General features: G+C 45.0%; 1 protein-coding gene across 1 annotated transcript in view; it reads right to left on the bottom strand.

Moving 5' to 3' along the window:
• The window catches only part of LOC117679781 (cytochrome P450 2J2-like), a 41,629-nt gene that overhangs the window by 14,881 nt on the left and 14,586 nt on the right, over positions 1-12,162 (bottom strand). Inside the window, exons 5-6 of the mRNA XM_087872430.1 lie at positions 7,199-7,340; positions 174-358 (exon numbers count right to left, since the gene is read on the bottom strand). Coding sequence (XP_087728556.1) covers positions 174-358; positions 7,199-7,340 — 327 coding nt within the window. The remainder of the gene's footprint in view (positions 1-173; positions 359-7,198; positions 7,341-12,162) is intronic.

Genomic DNA, 12,162 nt, shown 5'->3' on the forward strand with positions numbered 1-12,162 from the left:
TCTTCAGATCTTTGAGAGGAGAAGGAAAAGTAAATCTCACCTTTCAGATTCTGTGCCAGATCAGAAATTCCTAAATATCTAAAAGATAGATGCTCTATGAGCATTATTATTATATTATTAAATATCAAAAAAAATATATCTAAAAGGACTGCAATGGTATAAATGATCTGTACCTTTGGAATGTAAAACCCAAGCATGTTCATATCCTTTCTGCATCTTCTGGCGATACCAAAACTTAAGACATAATAGATCCGCTGAATCTCGTGAATCACAGCATTGGTATAGGGCAGTTTCTTTCGATCCTGATAGCAAATTAAGCCCGAGGAACAAATATTTTGTATCTCCTTGTATACTTCATCTGAGAAAAACAAAAGGACAAAGTGGCTTCTTTATATACGACTTCAATTTATTTGTTTGTTTGTATCCCACCATTATTATTTTTACAAATAACTCAAGGCAGTGAACATATCCCACAAACCTTCCTCCTCCTTTTTCCCCACAAGCACCTTGCGAGATGAGTTGGACTGAGAAAGAGGGACTGGCCCAAAGTCACCCGGCTGGCTTTCGTGTCTAAGGCGGGACTAGAACTCACCATCTCCAGGTGATTGGTCCAAAGCCACCCAACTGGGCTTCATATCTAAGGCGGGACTAGAACTCACCATTTCCAGGTGATTGGTCCAAAGTCACACAACTGGGTTTCATATCTAAGGCGGGACTAGAACTCACCATCTCCGGGTGATTGGTCCAAAATCACACAACTGGGTTTCATATCTAAGGCAGGACTAGAACTCACCATCTCCAGGTGATTGGTCCAAAGTCACCCAACTGGCTTTCTTATCTAAGGCGGGACTAGAACTCACCATCTCTGGGTGATTGGTCCAAAGTCACACAACTGGGTTTCATATCTAAGACGGGACTAGAACTCACCATCTCCGGGTGATTGGTCCAAAGTCACCCAACTGGCTTTCATATCTAAGGCGGGACTAGAACTCACCATCTCCAAGTGATTGGTCCAAAGTCACCCAACTGGCTTTCATATCTAAGGCGGGACTAGAACTCACCATCTCCGGGTGATTGGTCCAAAGTCACACAACAGGGTTTCATATCTAAGGCGGGACTAGAACTCACCATGTCCGGGTGATTGGTCCAAAGTCACCCAACTGGGTTTCATATCTAAGGTGGGACTAGAACTCACCATCTCTGGGTGACTGGTCCAAAGTCACCCAACTGGGTTTCATATCTAAGGCGGGACTAGAACTCACCATCTCCAGGTGATTATCGGTCCATTGTCACCCACCTGGGTTTCATACCTAAAGTGGGACTAGAATTCATCATCTATGAATGAAAGTCACCCAGCTGGCTTTCATGCCTAAGGCAGGACTTGAACTCACAGCCTCTGGCTTTTTAGCCTAGCCACTACACAAAACTGGCTCTCAGGCAGTTGCCCAGATCCTGTGTGGTTTTACTTTTTCCAACAGAGAAGTTTCCTTTTAACTGAAGAACAACCTGGCTAGGCTAGGTCTAGGCTTCCTTCTGAAAATCAAAATTTAACCAATACAGGTAGTCCTTGACTTGTGACCGGTCGCTTAGCGACTGTTCAAAGTTACGGTGAATCCCTCAAAAGAAACTTACAACCTGATTCTGAAGTTCTGACAGACGTACCCCCTCCCTGGTCACGTGACTGCATTTCGGGCTCTCAGCAAACAGCCCACATCAACAACGGTTTGTAGCATCCCATGGTCTCTCGACCACAATTTATGACATTTTGTCCAACTTCCTGGTACTTACTTCCGGGTTTTGGCAAAAGCGCTCTATAGCAAACAATGGGATTCTTAACAATTACCACCAAAAAAAGCCTTGTAAAATTGGTTTGGTCATAATGACTCACTTTACGATCATCACAACTAGTTGTCCAGGATAGTGCCGTGTTTCCCCGAAAATACGACCTACGTGTAACACCTCTCCTGCGTGAGCTGCACTGGCTGCCGGTGGCCCTTCGGATCCGCTTCAAGGTGCTGGTACTCACCTATAAAGCCCTTCATTGCATGGGCCTGGAGTACTTGCAGGACCACCTCCTACCGGCCTCCCACCGCCCAGTGCGCTCACATAGGACTGCCTCCTCCGGGTGCCGTCGGCCAGACAGTGACGGCTGGCGGCCCCCAGGATGAGGGCGTTCTCTGTGGCCGCACCGACCCTCTGGAATGGGTTACCCACCGGGCTCCAGACAGCCCCTGACCTCCGCACTTTCTGCGCCGATCTGAAGACATGGCTTTTTCAGCAAATTCCCTGATCTGCCGCAGGGTTTTTAATTGTCTGGGGATTTTAAATTGACTAATTTTAGTATTGGGATTGTTGTGTTGTTTTTATTTTGTGAGCCGCCCCGAGTCCTATGAGAGAAGGGCGGCATATAAATTTGAAAAATAAATAAATAAATAAATACTCCGAAAGTAAGTCCTAGTTTGATTTTTTACATGTGTGCCCAATATAAGCCCTACCTCCAAAATAAGTCCTAATTAAGACCCCGTCCACTCCAGGATGCATGGGTAAAAATTAGGCTAGGTTGGGGATTAGGGGGATGGAGCTGCCCTCCTACTTACCTTCGGACAGTTGCAGTCAGGCTATGCACACCTCTGCCCATTTCTTCTGCAGCTGGCAAAGCTGCAGAGCGAAGGTAAGTGTCAGCGTTTCAACGCTGGCATAGAGAGAGCAGAGGAGAGCGAAAGATAAACTCTTAAACTTTTGCCTGCTAAATCCCTTTGAAGCCCGGTTGTCGTGGAAATGAGGGGAGGGGGCACATTCCTGGGAAATGACGAGGAAAAGAAGTCTGAAGAATGACTTGGAAGACAGCCAATGAGAAGCAGAGATTTGGGGATCGGAAAGGGAGGGATTGGGAGGCAAAAGGTCAGTCTTGTCCGCGCGGAGTCATGATCCGGTGGCTGAGCTCAATTAAAGAAAGATTTCCTTAAAGATTGGCAGTTTGGAAATTTATTTAATTTTGAGATAGCATCGCAGTCTGACAGTAAGTGAATACCTCCCCTGGGCAGGTGATATGCAGATGAGGAGCAAACAAGAAGGAGAAAGACAGAAGAAAGTTTCTAAGGAGTAAGAGGAAGAAACGGAAAACTTCCTTCTTCTAATGAAAGACATATGAAGAACGGCTGCAGGAATTGGATGTGCCTGGTCCAGTGAAAAGAAGGATTAGAGGCAGGGTTGAAATGCTCCAGGTTCAGACCAGATCGGCCGATTCGTTACCGATGGAGGCAGGTAGTTCGGAAAACCGATAGCAAAAATCCCTGCCCCCCGCCCTGTCCATGTCCATCCAATCGCCCAGTCGCTTGGCTGCTTGGCTGCTTTTTTCCAGCTCACTCGCTTTTCAGGCCTTGCTTCGCCTGCTGCAATCCCTGCAATCAATTGCATCAGCTAGCAACTGAATCTGCCTGCCTTGTGTCTTCAATTGGGTAAGTAACGGGGGCGGGGGGTGGGGGGAGCTTTAAAAAAAATAGTTAATTGGAGGTTTTTTTAGGAGTTTTATTATTTTTTTTTAGACATAGTAATTTAAAGTTAAGGAAGTTTTAAATTTAGCTGCTTTTATCTAAAAATATAAATAAAATAAAATAATAAAATAAAATATTTGTACAGCTTTCTGAGATTTGGTGTGTTTCTGTAGTGTTTCACTCTAACTACACAAACACACAAAATCTCACAAAGTTGTAGGTGGCATTTTGTGTGGAAAAAGTGTAAAAGTTTGTTTTTGAGCTTTTTGTGGCAGTGTGAGGTTCCTGCTTCTTGCAGGGGCCATTTTGGGTCACATGCAGCTGCTTTTACATTGTGTGTGAGTCAGTTGTGTTGTGTTGTGTTGTGTTGTGTTGTGTTGTGTTGTGTTGTGTTGTGTTGTGTTGTGTGTGTGTGTGTGTAAGGTGTGAAAGTTGGTTTTTGGTACCTCTTATTGTTTGTGTACTTTGTTTATTATTTTTATTATTTATTATTATTGGCCACGCTCACCCTGTCACCTGACCACCAAGCCATGCCCACCAGGTCACCTGACCACCAAGCCACACCACCACCATGCCCACGAACCGGTAGGGAAAATTTTTAGATTTCACCCTTGACTAGAGGTGACATGATAGCAGTGTCCCAATACTTGAGGGACTGCCACAAAAAAAGAGAGTGGGGGAGGGTCAATCTATTTTCCAAAGCACCAGGAGGCAGGACAAGAAGCAATGGATGGAAACTAATCTAGGAGAGAAGCAACCTAGAATTAAGGAGAAATATCCTGACAGAACAATTTATCAGTAAAACTGTTCTGCCCCAGCTACGGACCCCAAAGAGTGCAGCACACACAAAGTCTGTACAAACCTTAGTTTTACTAAATTAAATAAGTTTTTTTGTTCCCAAACAATGGCTGTTAATTAACTTTCATAACAGCCTACAAGAATCCAAAAAATAAGTAATCTTAATCTTACTTTGGTTGGCAGAAAGCCCAGAAGCAATTTGCAAAGAACTAAGATTGAGGCACGAAGGAGAGTGAACAAAGTTGTTCCCTGCAAATTGCTTCAGTTGGTGTTCCTCCTTAAATAGGCTAAGGGAGTGGCCAATTAGCCCCAAGCCTTACTCTCGAGGAGACCTCCTCCTGAGGACCCACTCCTGCCACTCCTTTTGGCAGCTCTGCGCGCCCGTGCATCGAGAAGAGGCTCCTCCTCTTCGTCTTCTTCACTTAAGGGAGCTTCTGGAGGTTCTGAAGGCCCTGGCTGAATCCCCGCCTCTGGCACCACATCTTCTCCAGCCTCCTCATTGACTGACTCGAGTGCCAGCTGCACAGGCTGCTGGCGCAGCACCACACCAGCCTCCTTGCTGTCGGAATCAGCTACTAGGTGCACAGGCCGCGTATGGGCCACAACAGGAACAACTTGCCTTCAGAAGTTGTGGGTGCTCCACCACTTCTCTGGAGTGGTATAGGGGCTCCTGCTTGTACAGTGGGTTGGACTAGAAGACCTCTAAAGTCCCTTCCAACTCTGTTATTCTGTTAAATGCTTTTGCTTGATAGAATGGTTCCAGGGCACTGGGGAAATAACTGATCAGACTCACTCACTTTCAATGTGTCTTACTTTATAGGCATAATTTGGTGACAAATATTTCTCTACTGCTTGAACACACATGATATAAGAGAAGAGCAGGCAGAGCTACAAGTGGGGTTAAATGAGTCACCAGCCTGGAGTTGTTACGTTCCCACATTTCTATTATGCATCTTGCTACACTGAAAGAAGTTGGACGTCACTGCTTTTTGTTTCTTTTTTTTTTCCCCTTCACTTTGTTCTCTTTCCCCTTTCCCTTTCCCATGTTTTCCATTGTGTTCATTTTTATTTGCATTTTATATTAAGAAAAAAAAATATTTTAATAAGGACTATATAAAATCACTGGGGAAAGAACCATAGACGTTTTGGTACAGTAAAAAAATGGAATTCATTGTGCAGGTCAGACGGCACAATGAATAATATTTTATTGTGGGATAAAATAAAATAACAATTGCACTTAGACTTCATATGTTTTACAGCTCTCTGTAAGGGGTTTACAGAGTCATCATATTTGCCCTCAACAATCTGGCTCCTCATTTTACCAACCTCGGAAGGATGAAAGGCTGAGTCAACCTTGAGCCAGTCAGGATTGAACTGCCGAACTTCTGGCAGTTGGCAGAATTAGCCTGCAATACTGCATTTAACCACTGCGCCACCACAGCTCATAATAAAAATGTTAGGTTAACCTTTTCTTTCTAGATTATTGGGGAATAGTTATATTTAAACTTCATGTTAGTAAATCCTTCCTAAGGATATGATAATTTACACAGGTATCCTTTACAAATGCAAAAATTGTACGTCTCTCTTACATACACTTTCTTCTAAAAAGAAAACACGGTTAACAAATGAAGTATTGCCGATCAAGGAAAATTATGACGATAATGTGACAGTATATGGCAAAATAAATAAATAAAATATCGCTTGAACTTACAGGAGATCTTGATTTGTTAAGATTTCAATCCTATTCCAGATTAGCTGCGAGAATTCACTGGATTCAAACAGACCTATACGTCAGTAGACATGTCTAAAATTCCACTAAACAGAGTTACTCAGAATATGTAACAAAGTTGACTATACAGAAGGAGATGCAGTATACCCCTTTCCCAGAGGTAGGTGTCACATACTATAACAACCGGTTCACCCAGCACCGAAAATGTGCATGTGTGCCTTTCACTCATGCATGTGGCTGTTGTGGTCCGCCAGCAGCCTGCAGAACTGGCAGTGGAGCCGGACAATAAGGAGGCTGGGGAGGACAATGGGCCAGTCCTGGAGTCAGGGGAAGGCCTGGACGAGGGCTCTGCGCCAGAGGCAGAGATGGGGCCAGGGCCATCTGGGAGCGATGTGCAGATTCCGGAGCCTCCAGCGGCAGATAGCAGAGAGGCAGAGGAACAGGAGGAGTCTGTTCCTAGTGCACGCATGCGCAGAGCTGCCAGAAGGCAAGAGCAGCTAAAGCGAAAAGGACGACTCGGGAGTAAGGCCAGGAGAAGATTGGCGCCTCCCAGAAGGCTTAAAAGAGCAGCAACGGCTCTTGGGATCTTTGTAGGAAAGCAATGTTGCTACATTTGTTTCTTGTCAGCGTCTCTTGCTTCTGAACTTTTGCCAAGAAAAGCCTTTGGCAGGGTGCCAAAGAAGACAATGGTTGGTGATAAGGCCGAAGGACTGTTTATGAAGAATTTGTTTTGGAATTAATTTGTTCTAATAAAATATGTTTGTTTAGGACTGATTATGTCTGGTAATAATTACTTGGGCCTAGGTCACAACAGCGGCTTCAAAAACACGGCAATATAGGACGGGATAGCGTCGGGGCAGGTGAGTAGGCCCACCCGCTGGCCGGAACTATTGGTTCACCCGAACCGGTCTAAACTGGCAGTAGCCCACCTCTGCCCTTCCCTCTTTGGATATACAGAATAACAAAGTTGTCCCTCTGTCTCCCAAATGCTTTTCAAATATAAAAAATAAACACATCCTGCTTGAAGTAGATTCCATTAAAGATCTAATTGGATGATTTGGCCAAATTTTCTTATTTTAGCTGTTCATCATCATCTGCCCTATATGAATTCAAAGACTGATGACAACTCACTGCTAGAGAACACAAGTTCCTTCCTCTTTCATTACAGAGCTCTCACCTTGGACATCTGGATGATTGGTGATGAAAAGCAGCGCCCACTGCAAACTGGTGGCACTTGTCTCTGTCCCGGCTATAAAAAAATCAACAATGCACTCAGCCAGATTATCTTCATCGTAGGTATTGCTGGGATCGTCCTTGCTCTGTTTAATTATTCAAAAGAAATAGCATTAGAGTGAAGATATAGATCAAAGCAGTGGTGAAATGTAAAATTTGTTACTACCGGTTCTGTGGGTGTGGCTTGGTGGGGGGGAGGGGGAAATGTGACTGGGTGGGTGTGGCCAACTTTTTTTTTTTTTTTTACTTTTAAAAACATTTTTTCTACAACCTTAAGAGGTTGCAGAAAAAAATGCTTATAAAAGCCTCTGACGATCAGGCAACTCAGCTGGGATCATCAGAGGCTTTTAAAGGGATTTTTTTTTCTACAACCTCTTTGGCTGAAGAGGTTGAAGAAAAAAATGCTTTTAAAAGCCTCTGACGATCCCAGCTGAGCAGCGCAATCATCAGAGGCTTTTTTTTTTTTTACTTTTAAAAGCATTTTTTCGGCCAAAGAGGTTATAGAAAAAATGCTTTTAAAAGTTTTTTCAAAAGCCTCTGATGATCGCGCGGCTCAACTGGGCGTGGGTGGGGGTGTGGCCCAGGGATTTTTGCTACCAGTTCTCCGAACCACCCGCAGCCATCGCTACCGGATCAAGCGATCCGGTCCGAACCGGAAATATTTCACCCCTGGATCAAACGTTTTCGTTGATAAGCATCTCCGCAAAGAGTTTTGAGCTGGGATGGTAATCTCTAATGCCCACCAATGGGGAGACAGGAAAAGATTATTTTGAATCTCCTCTAGGATCCCTTTCTGGAACTGGGCCCATAGTTTTTGCAGCCATCCATAGTTGATCTTGAACAAGGTCCTCAGGGCCTCCCATAATTCAGATGGGAATTTCAAGGTTGTCAATAGACTGGAAGAAGTTGGGAAAACGTCAAAGAAAGAAAGAAAAAGGTTGAAACCCTTCTGCGTATTGCCGAAAACGTTCCTGGTTCTATTCCATGAATTCACTAGGAATCTAAGATGACTTGAAGGAGATTTTAAAATTCTGAGGAGATGGACTGAATTAGGTAAACCATCATTTTCTTAATTATCTCCAAGATAATCTGAATCGGTCCACCTGAATAGCTGTTGGTCTAACTCACGGTTCTCTTCTCAACCGCTGTCCCAGATGTTTGTGATAAATTCCATACTGAGTTTATATACTTAATAAAATGATTGATAGTCCGCCTTCTGCAGATAATGATCATTCAATGTAGGCAACCATAAATAAATTACAATAAATATGAATAAAAATCCAAGAGATTTCTAGGGTTCTTCGTATGGGGCAGATGGCACTAACGATGTGGGTTGATGGGACCGATTCATCTTTAGTTCTGGACAAGGTGGCATTTCTGTGCAACTCAGAGGTTGTCCTAGACCTGTGATGGTGAACCTATGGCACGCGTAGCCATATCAGTGGGCATGCTGGCTCAGCTCCAGCATGCATGTGCGCGCCGGCCAACTGATGTTCGGGTCTTCTGGGCCCACCAGAAGTAGGGAAACAGGTTGTTTCCTGCCTCCGGAGGGCCTGGGGTGGGGGAAGGCCTGTTTTTCTTTCTCACCTGGCTCCAGGGTCTCTCTAGGAGTCTGGGGAGGGCAAAAATGGCCTTCCCCACTCCCCCAGACGTCCTCCAGAGGCCGAAAATGCCCCATTTAGCAACTTCTGGAAGTTGTCAAATGGGGCGTTTTCGGCCTCCGGAGGACCTCCATGGGATGAGGAAGGCTGTTTTCACCCTCCCCAGACTCCTAGAGAGGCCCTGGAGGCTAGGGACAGCAAAAAAACGGGCCTTCCGGTCCCACCGAAAGTTATTAAATGGGCCGTTTTCGGCCTCCGGAGGACTTCTATGGGGGTGGGGAAAACCGTTTTTGCCCTCTCCAGGCTCCTAGAGGGGCCCTGGAGCCAGGTGAGAAAGAAAAACGGGCCTACTGGGCCATCGCATGCCAGGAGCGGGAGGGAGGGGGTTCGCATGCGCATGCGCGGGGGCGGGGCACATAGAATTACGGGTGTGGGTACGCATGTGTGTGACATCCCCCCCCCCACTCCCCACTCCTGGCATGCGATGGCAAAAAGCCATCACTGTCCTAGACCATGGACTCAATCGCATCCTGTGACGTATCGTGACTTTTTTTGCCTTTGTGGAGCCGGGGTGGGCATGGCCTGCATGTGACACATCCGGCCTGCGGGCCGCCAGTTTGACAGGCCTGTCCTAGACTTACAACTCCTGCTTGAAGAGCAGGTGGCAGTCATGGCTAGGAGAGCCTCTACACAACTTCATGTTGTGTGCCAACTGCACCCTTTCTGGATCGTGAGTCCCTGCACCCAGTCACTCAGAAACAGGCCCCTCGTCAGTCAACAGGAGGGCTGATTTTTTTTTTGTTAGTTGCGAAGTCGTGTCCGACCCATCGCAACCCCATGGACAACATTCCTCCAGGCCTTCCTGTGATTTACCTCTAGTTTATCAATTACTTAGAAGGGGAAGGTTGGGCAGCCCAAATAAACAACAGCTAACTATTTAATAGCCAGCCATCAACACCCCAATCAACACCCCAAGAAGCTACATACAACAGGCACCCATATAAATACCACACACAGAAGAGCACATGCTTTGCTAGAGAGAAGTTCACTGAAGATGGGCTCCAGTTCACTAAAGATGGAATCTGAAAGCTCAAAAGACAAAACCTCTAATCCCAATGACCAATCCAGATAGTATCCTACAACGGTCACTCATGCCTTGGTTGTCTCCCGCTTACATTATTCCAATACGCACTACATCGGGCTAGTCTTGAAGAGCCTTGATAGTACAGTGGTTTAATGCATCCTGTTATTAACACAGCTGCCTGCAATTTCTGCTGGTTCGAATCTCTCCAAGGCTCAAGGTTGACTCAGCCTTCCATCCTTTCTAAGGTGGGTAAATTGAGGACCCAGTTTGTGGGGGCAATAAGCTGACTTTGTATAAAATATACAAAAGAATGAAGGCTATTGCTTAACGCATTGTAAGCCGCCCTGAGTCTCCGGAGAAGGGCGGCATATAAATCAAATTTAAAAAAAAAAAAAAGAGTATTCAAAAGTGACAAGTGGTCCAGAATCCAGCAGCACGGATAGTTTTGGAAGCCCCTAGGATGACACGTGTAACTCTATTTTTAGGAGAACTGCTCTGGCTATCGACATGCTTCCAAATGCAATTCAACATGTGGGTTATTACCTTTAAAGACTGTTCTGACCTAGGCTTCCTAAAAAAGCATGAAGCAGAGTCTTGGTCCCAGCAAAACCCCTTTTATTTACACAACTGTGAATTCCTTTCGTTCACAGTCAGCAAGGCTTGGCAAACAGTCTTTCAGAGGAATATTTATCAACACGGACCTTATCTTGCTTGGAAAGCTGCCAGATAACTAGTTTCCAAACGCAGGGCAAGGCAAAACTTGGCACAGAGTCTCTTAGAGTCACAAACAGAACTTTCCACTCTTGAAACGACCAAACGAATTGTTTCCTGCAAAAGCCCCCTTCCCGTTCGATCCTCTTTTGTTTCCTATGGGAGGGGCCAATCACTCCAAGGTGTGGCTTTACTCCCAAGTCAACCCTGTCTTCTTAGTTGTTCTTGTCTTCTGGCAGCTCTGTGCATGCACACACTGGGAAGAGGCTCCAGCTGTTCCTCTGTCTCACTGCTGTCTAACTCCCTCTCTGCCTCTGATGCAGAGCCCTCGTCCAAGCTTTCCCCAGCCCCCAGGACTGGCCCCAGTTCCTCCCCAACCTCCTCACTGTCCAACTCTGCTGCCACCTCTGCTGGCCACCAGCAGGCCACAACAAAGACCTCTATGGCATGGGTCCAGGATATCTATGGAACTGTTTTTCCCCAATGGGATTGGGCCACCCCACTGCTGCTGGCAGAAGAGGCCTTCTCGGGACCTCATCAGCCAAGGAATATTGGCTGATGGGATCAAGGGGAAAAGTCCTTAATGCCATGGCTCCTGCCCTCTGAAACATCTTGCTGTAGGAAGTGTGATCTGCCCCTCTTTTAACCTTCAAAGAAAAGCCTTAAAATTTGACTATGCCAGCTGGCATTGGGATCCTGAAAGAGAAGCTGATGTTAATGCTGGTTGCTGCATTAATAGCGAAGGAATCTCCATTTCTTTGCTCCAAACCCATGGTTCTTTTAGTTTTTGGAAATTTTAATCAGTTTTTATATCTGGATATCTGTATATTTTACCACCCCGTAAACCATTCGGAGTCACGTCAAACCACGAGATGAGCAGCAAATAAATTTAATAATAATTATGCTAATGGAACATCTTACATCCTGTGACGATACTTTCAACACCATCAAACATCCACATCTGCCTATCCCACATTCTTGGTAAAGGACTCGAGAGGTGAATAAAAACACCAAATCGAGTCTAAACATCTAGCTGACTGTGAGACAAACCATAATAATAACAATAACAATAATAATAATAATTTTCATTTCATTTTCATTTTATTAGATTTATATACCGCCCGACTCCCGAAGGACTCAGAGCGGTGAACAGCCAGAAAGATAAAACACACAAACTACAAAATTTAAAAGACAATATAAAAACCCATAATAATAATAATAATAATCATGGAGAGGGGCAAAAATAATAAAAATAAAGGGCCACGATGGCACAGTGGTCAGAATGCAGTATTGCAGGCTACCTCTGCCCACTATCAGAACATTATAAAAACAACAGAAACAAAGGCAGAATATAAAGAAAAACAGCTGGATGACAGATTAAATAGATGGAAAACCAAAGCTTTGCATGGACAGCACTTGAAAAACATTGATGGAAAATGTGATGACAACTTTACATGGGCATGGCTTAAGATGGGAACCATCAAGAAACAAACGGAAGATTTAATATCACAG

This window comes from Pantherophis guttatus, chromosome 6 (assembly GCF_059756535.1).
Source record: "Pantherophis guttatus breed Tessera chromosome 6, ASM5975653v1, whole genome shotgun sequence".
NCBI lineage: Eukaryota > Metazoa > Chordata > Lepidosauria > Squamata > Colubridae > Pantherophis > Pantherophis guttatus.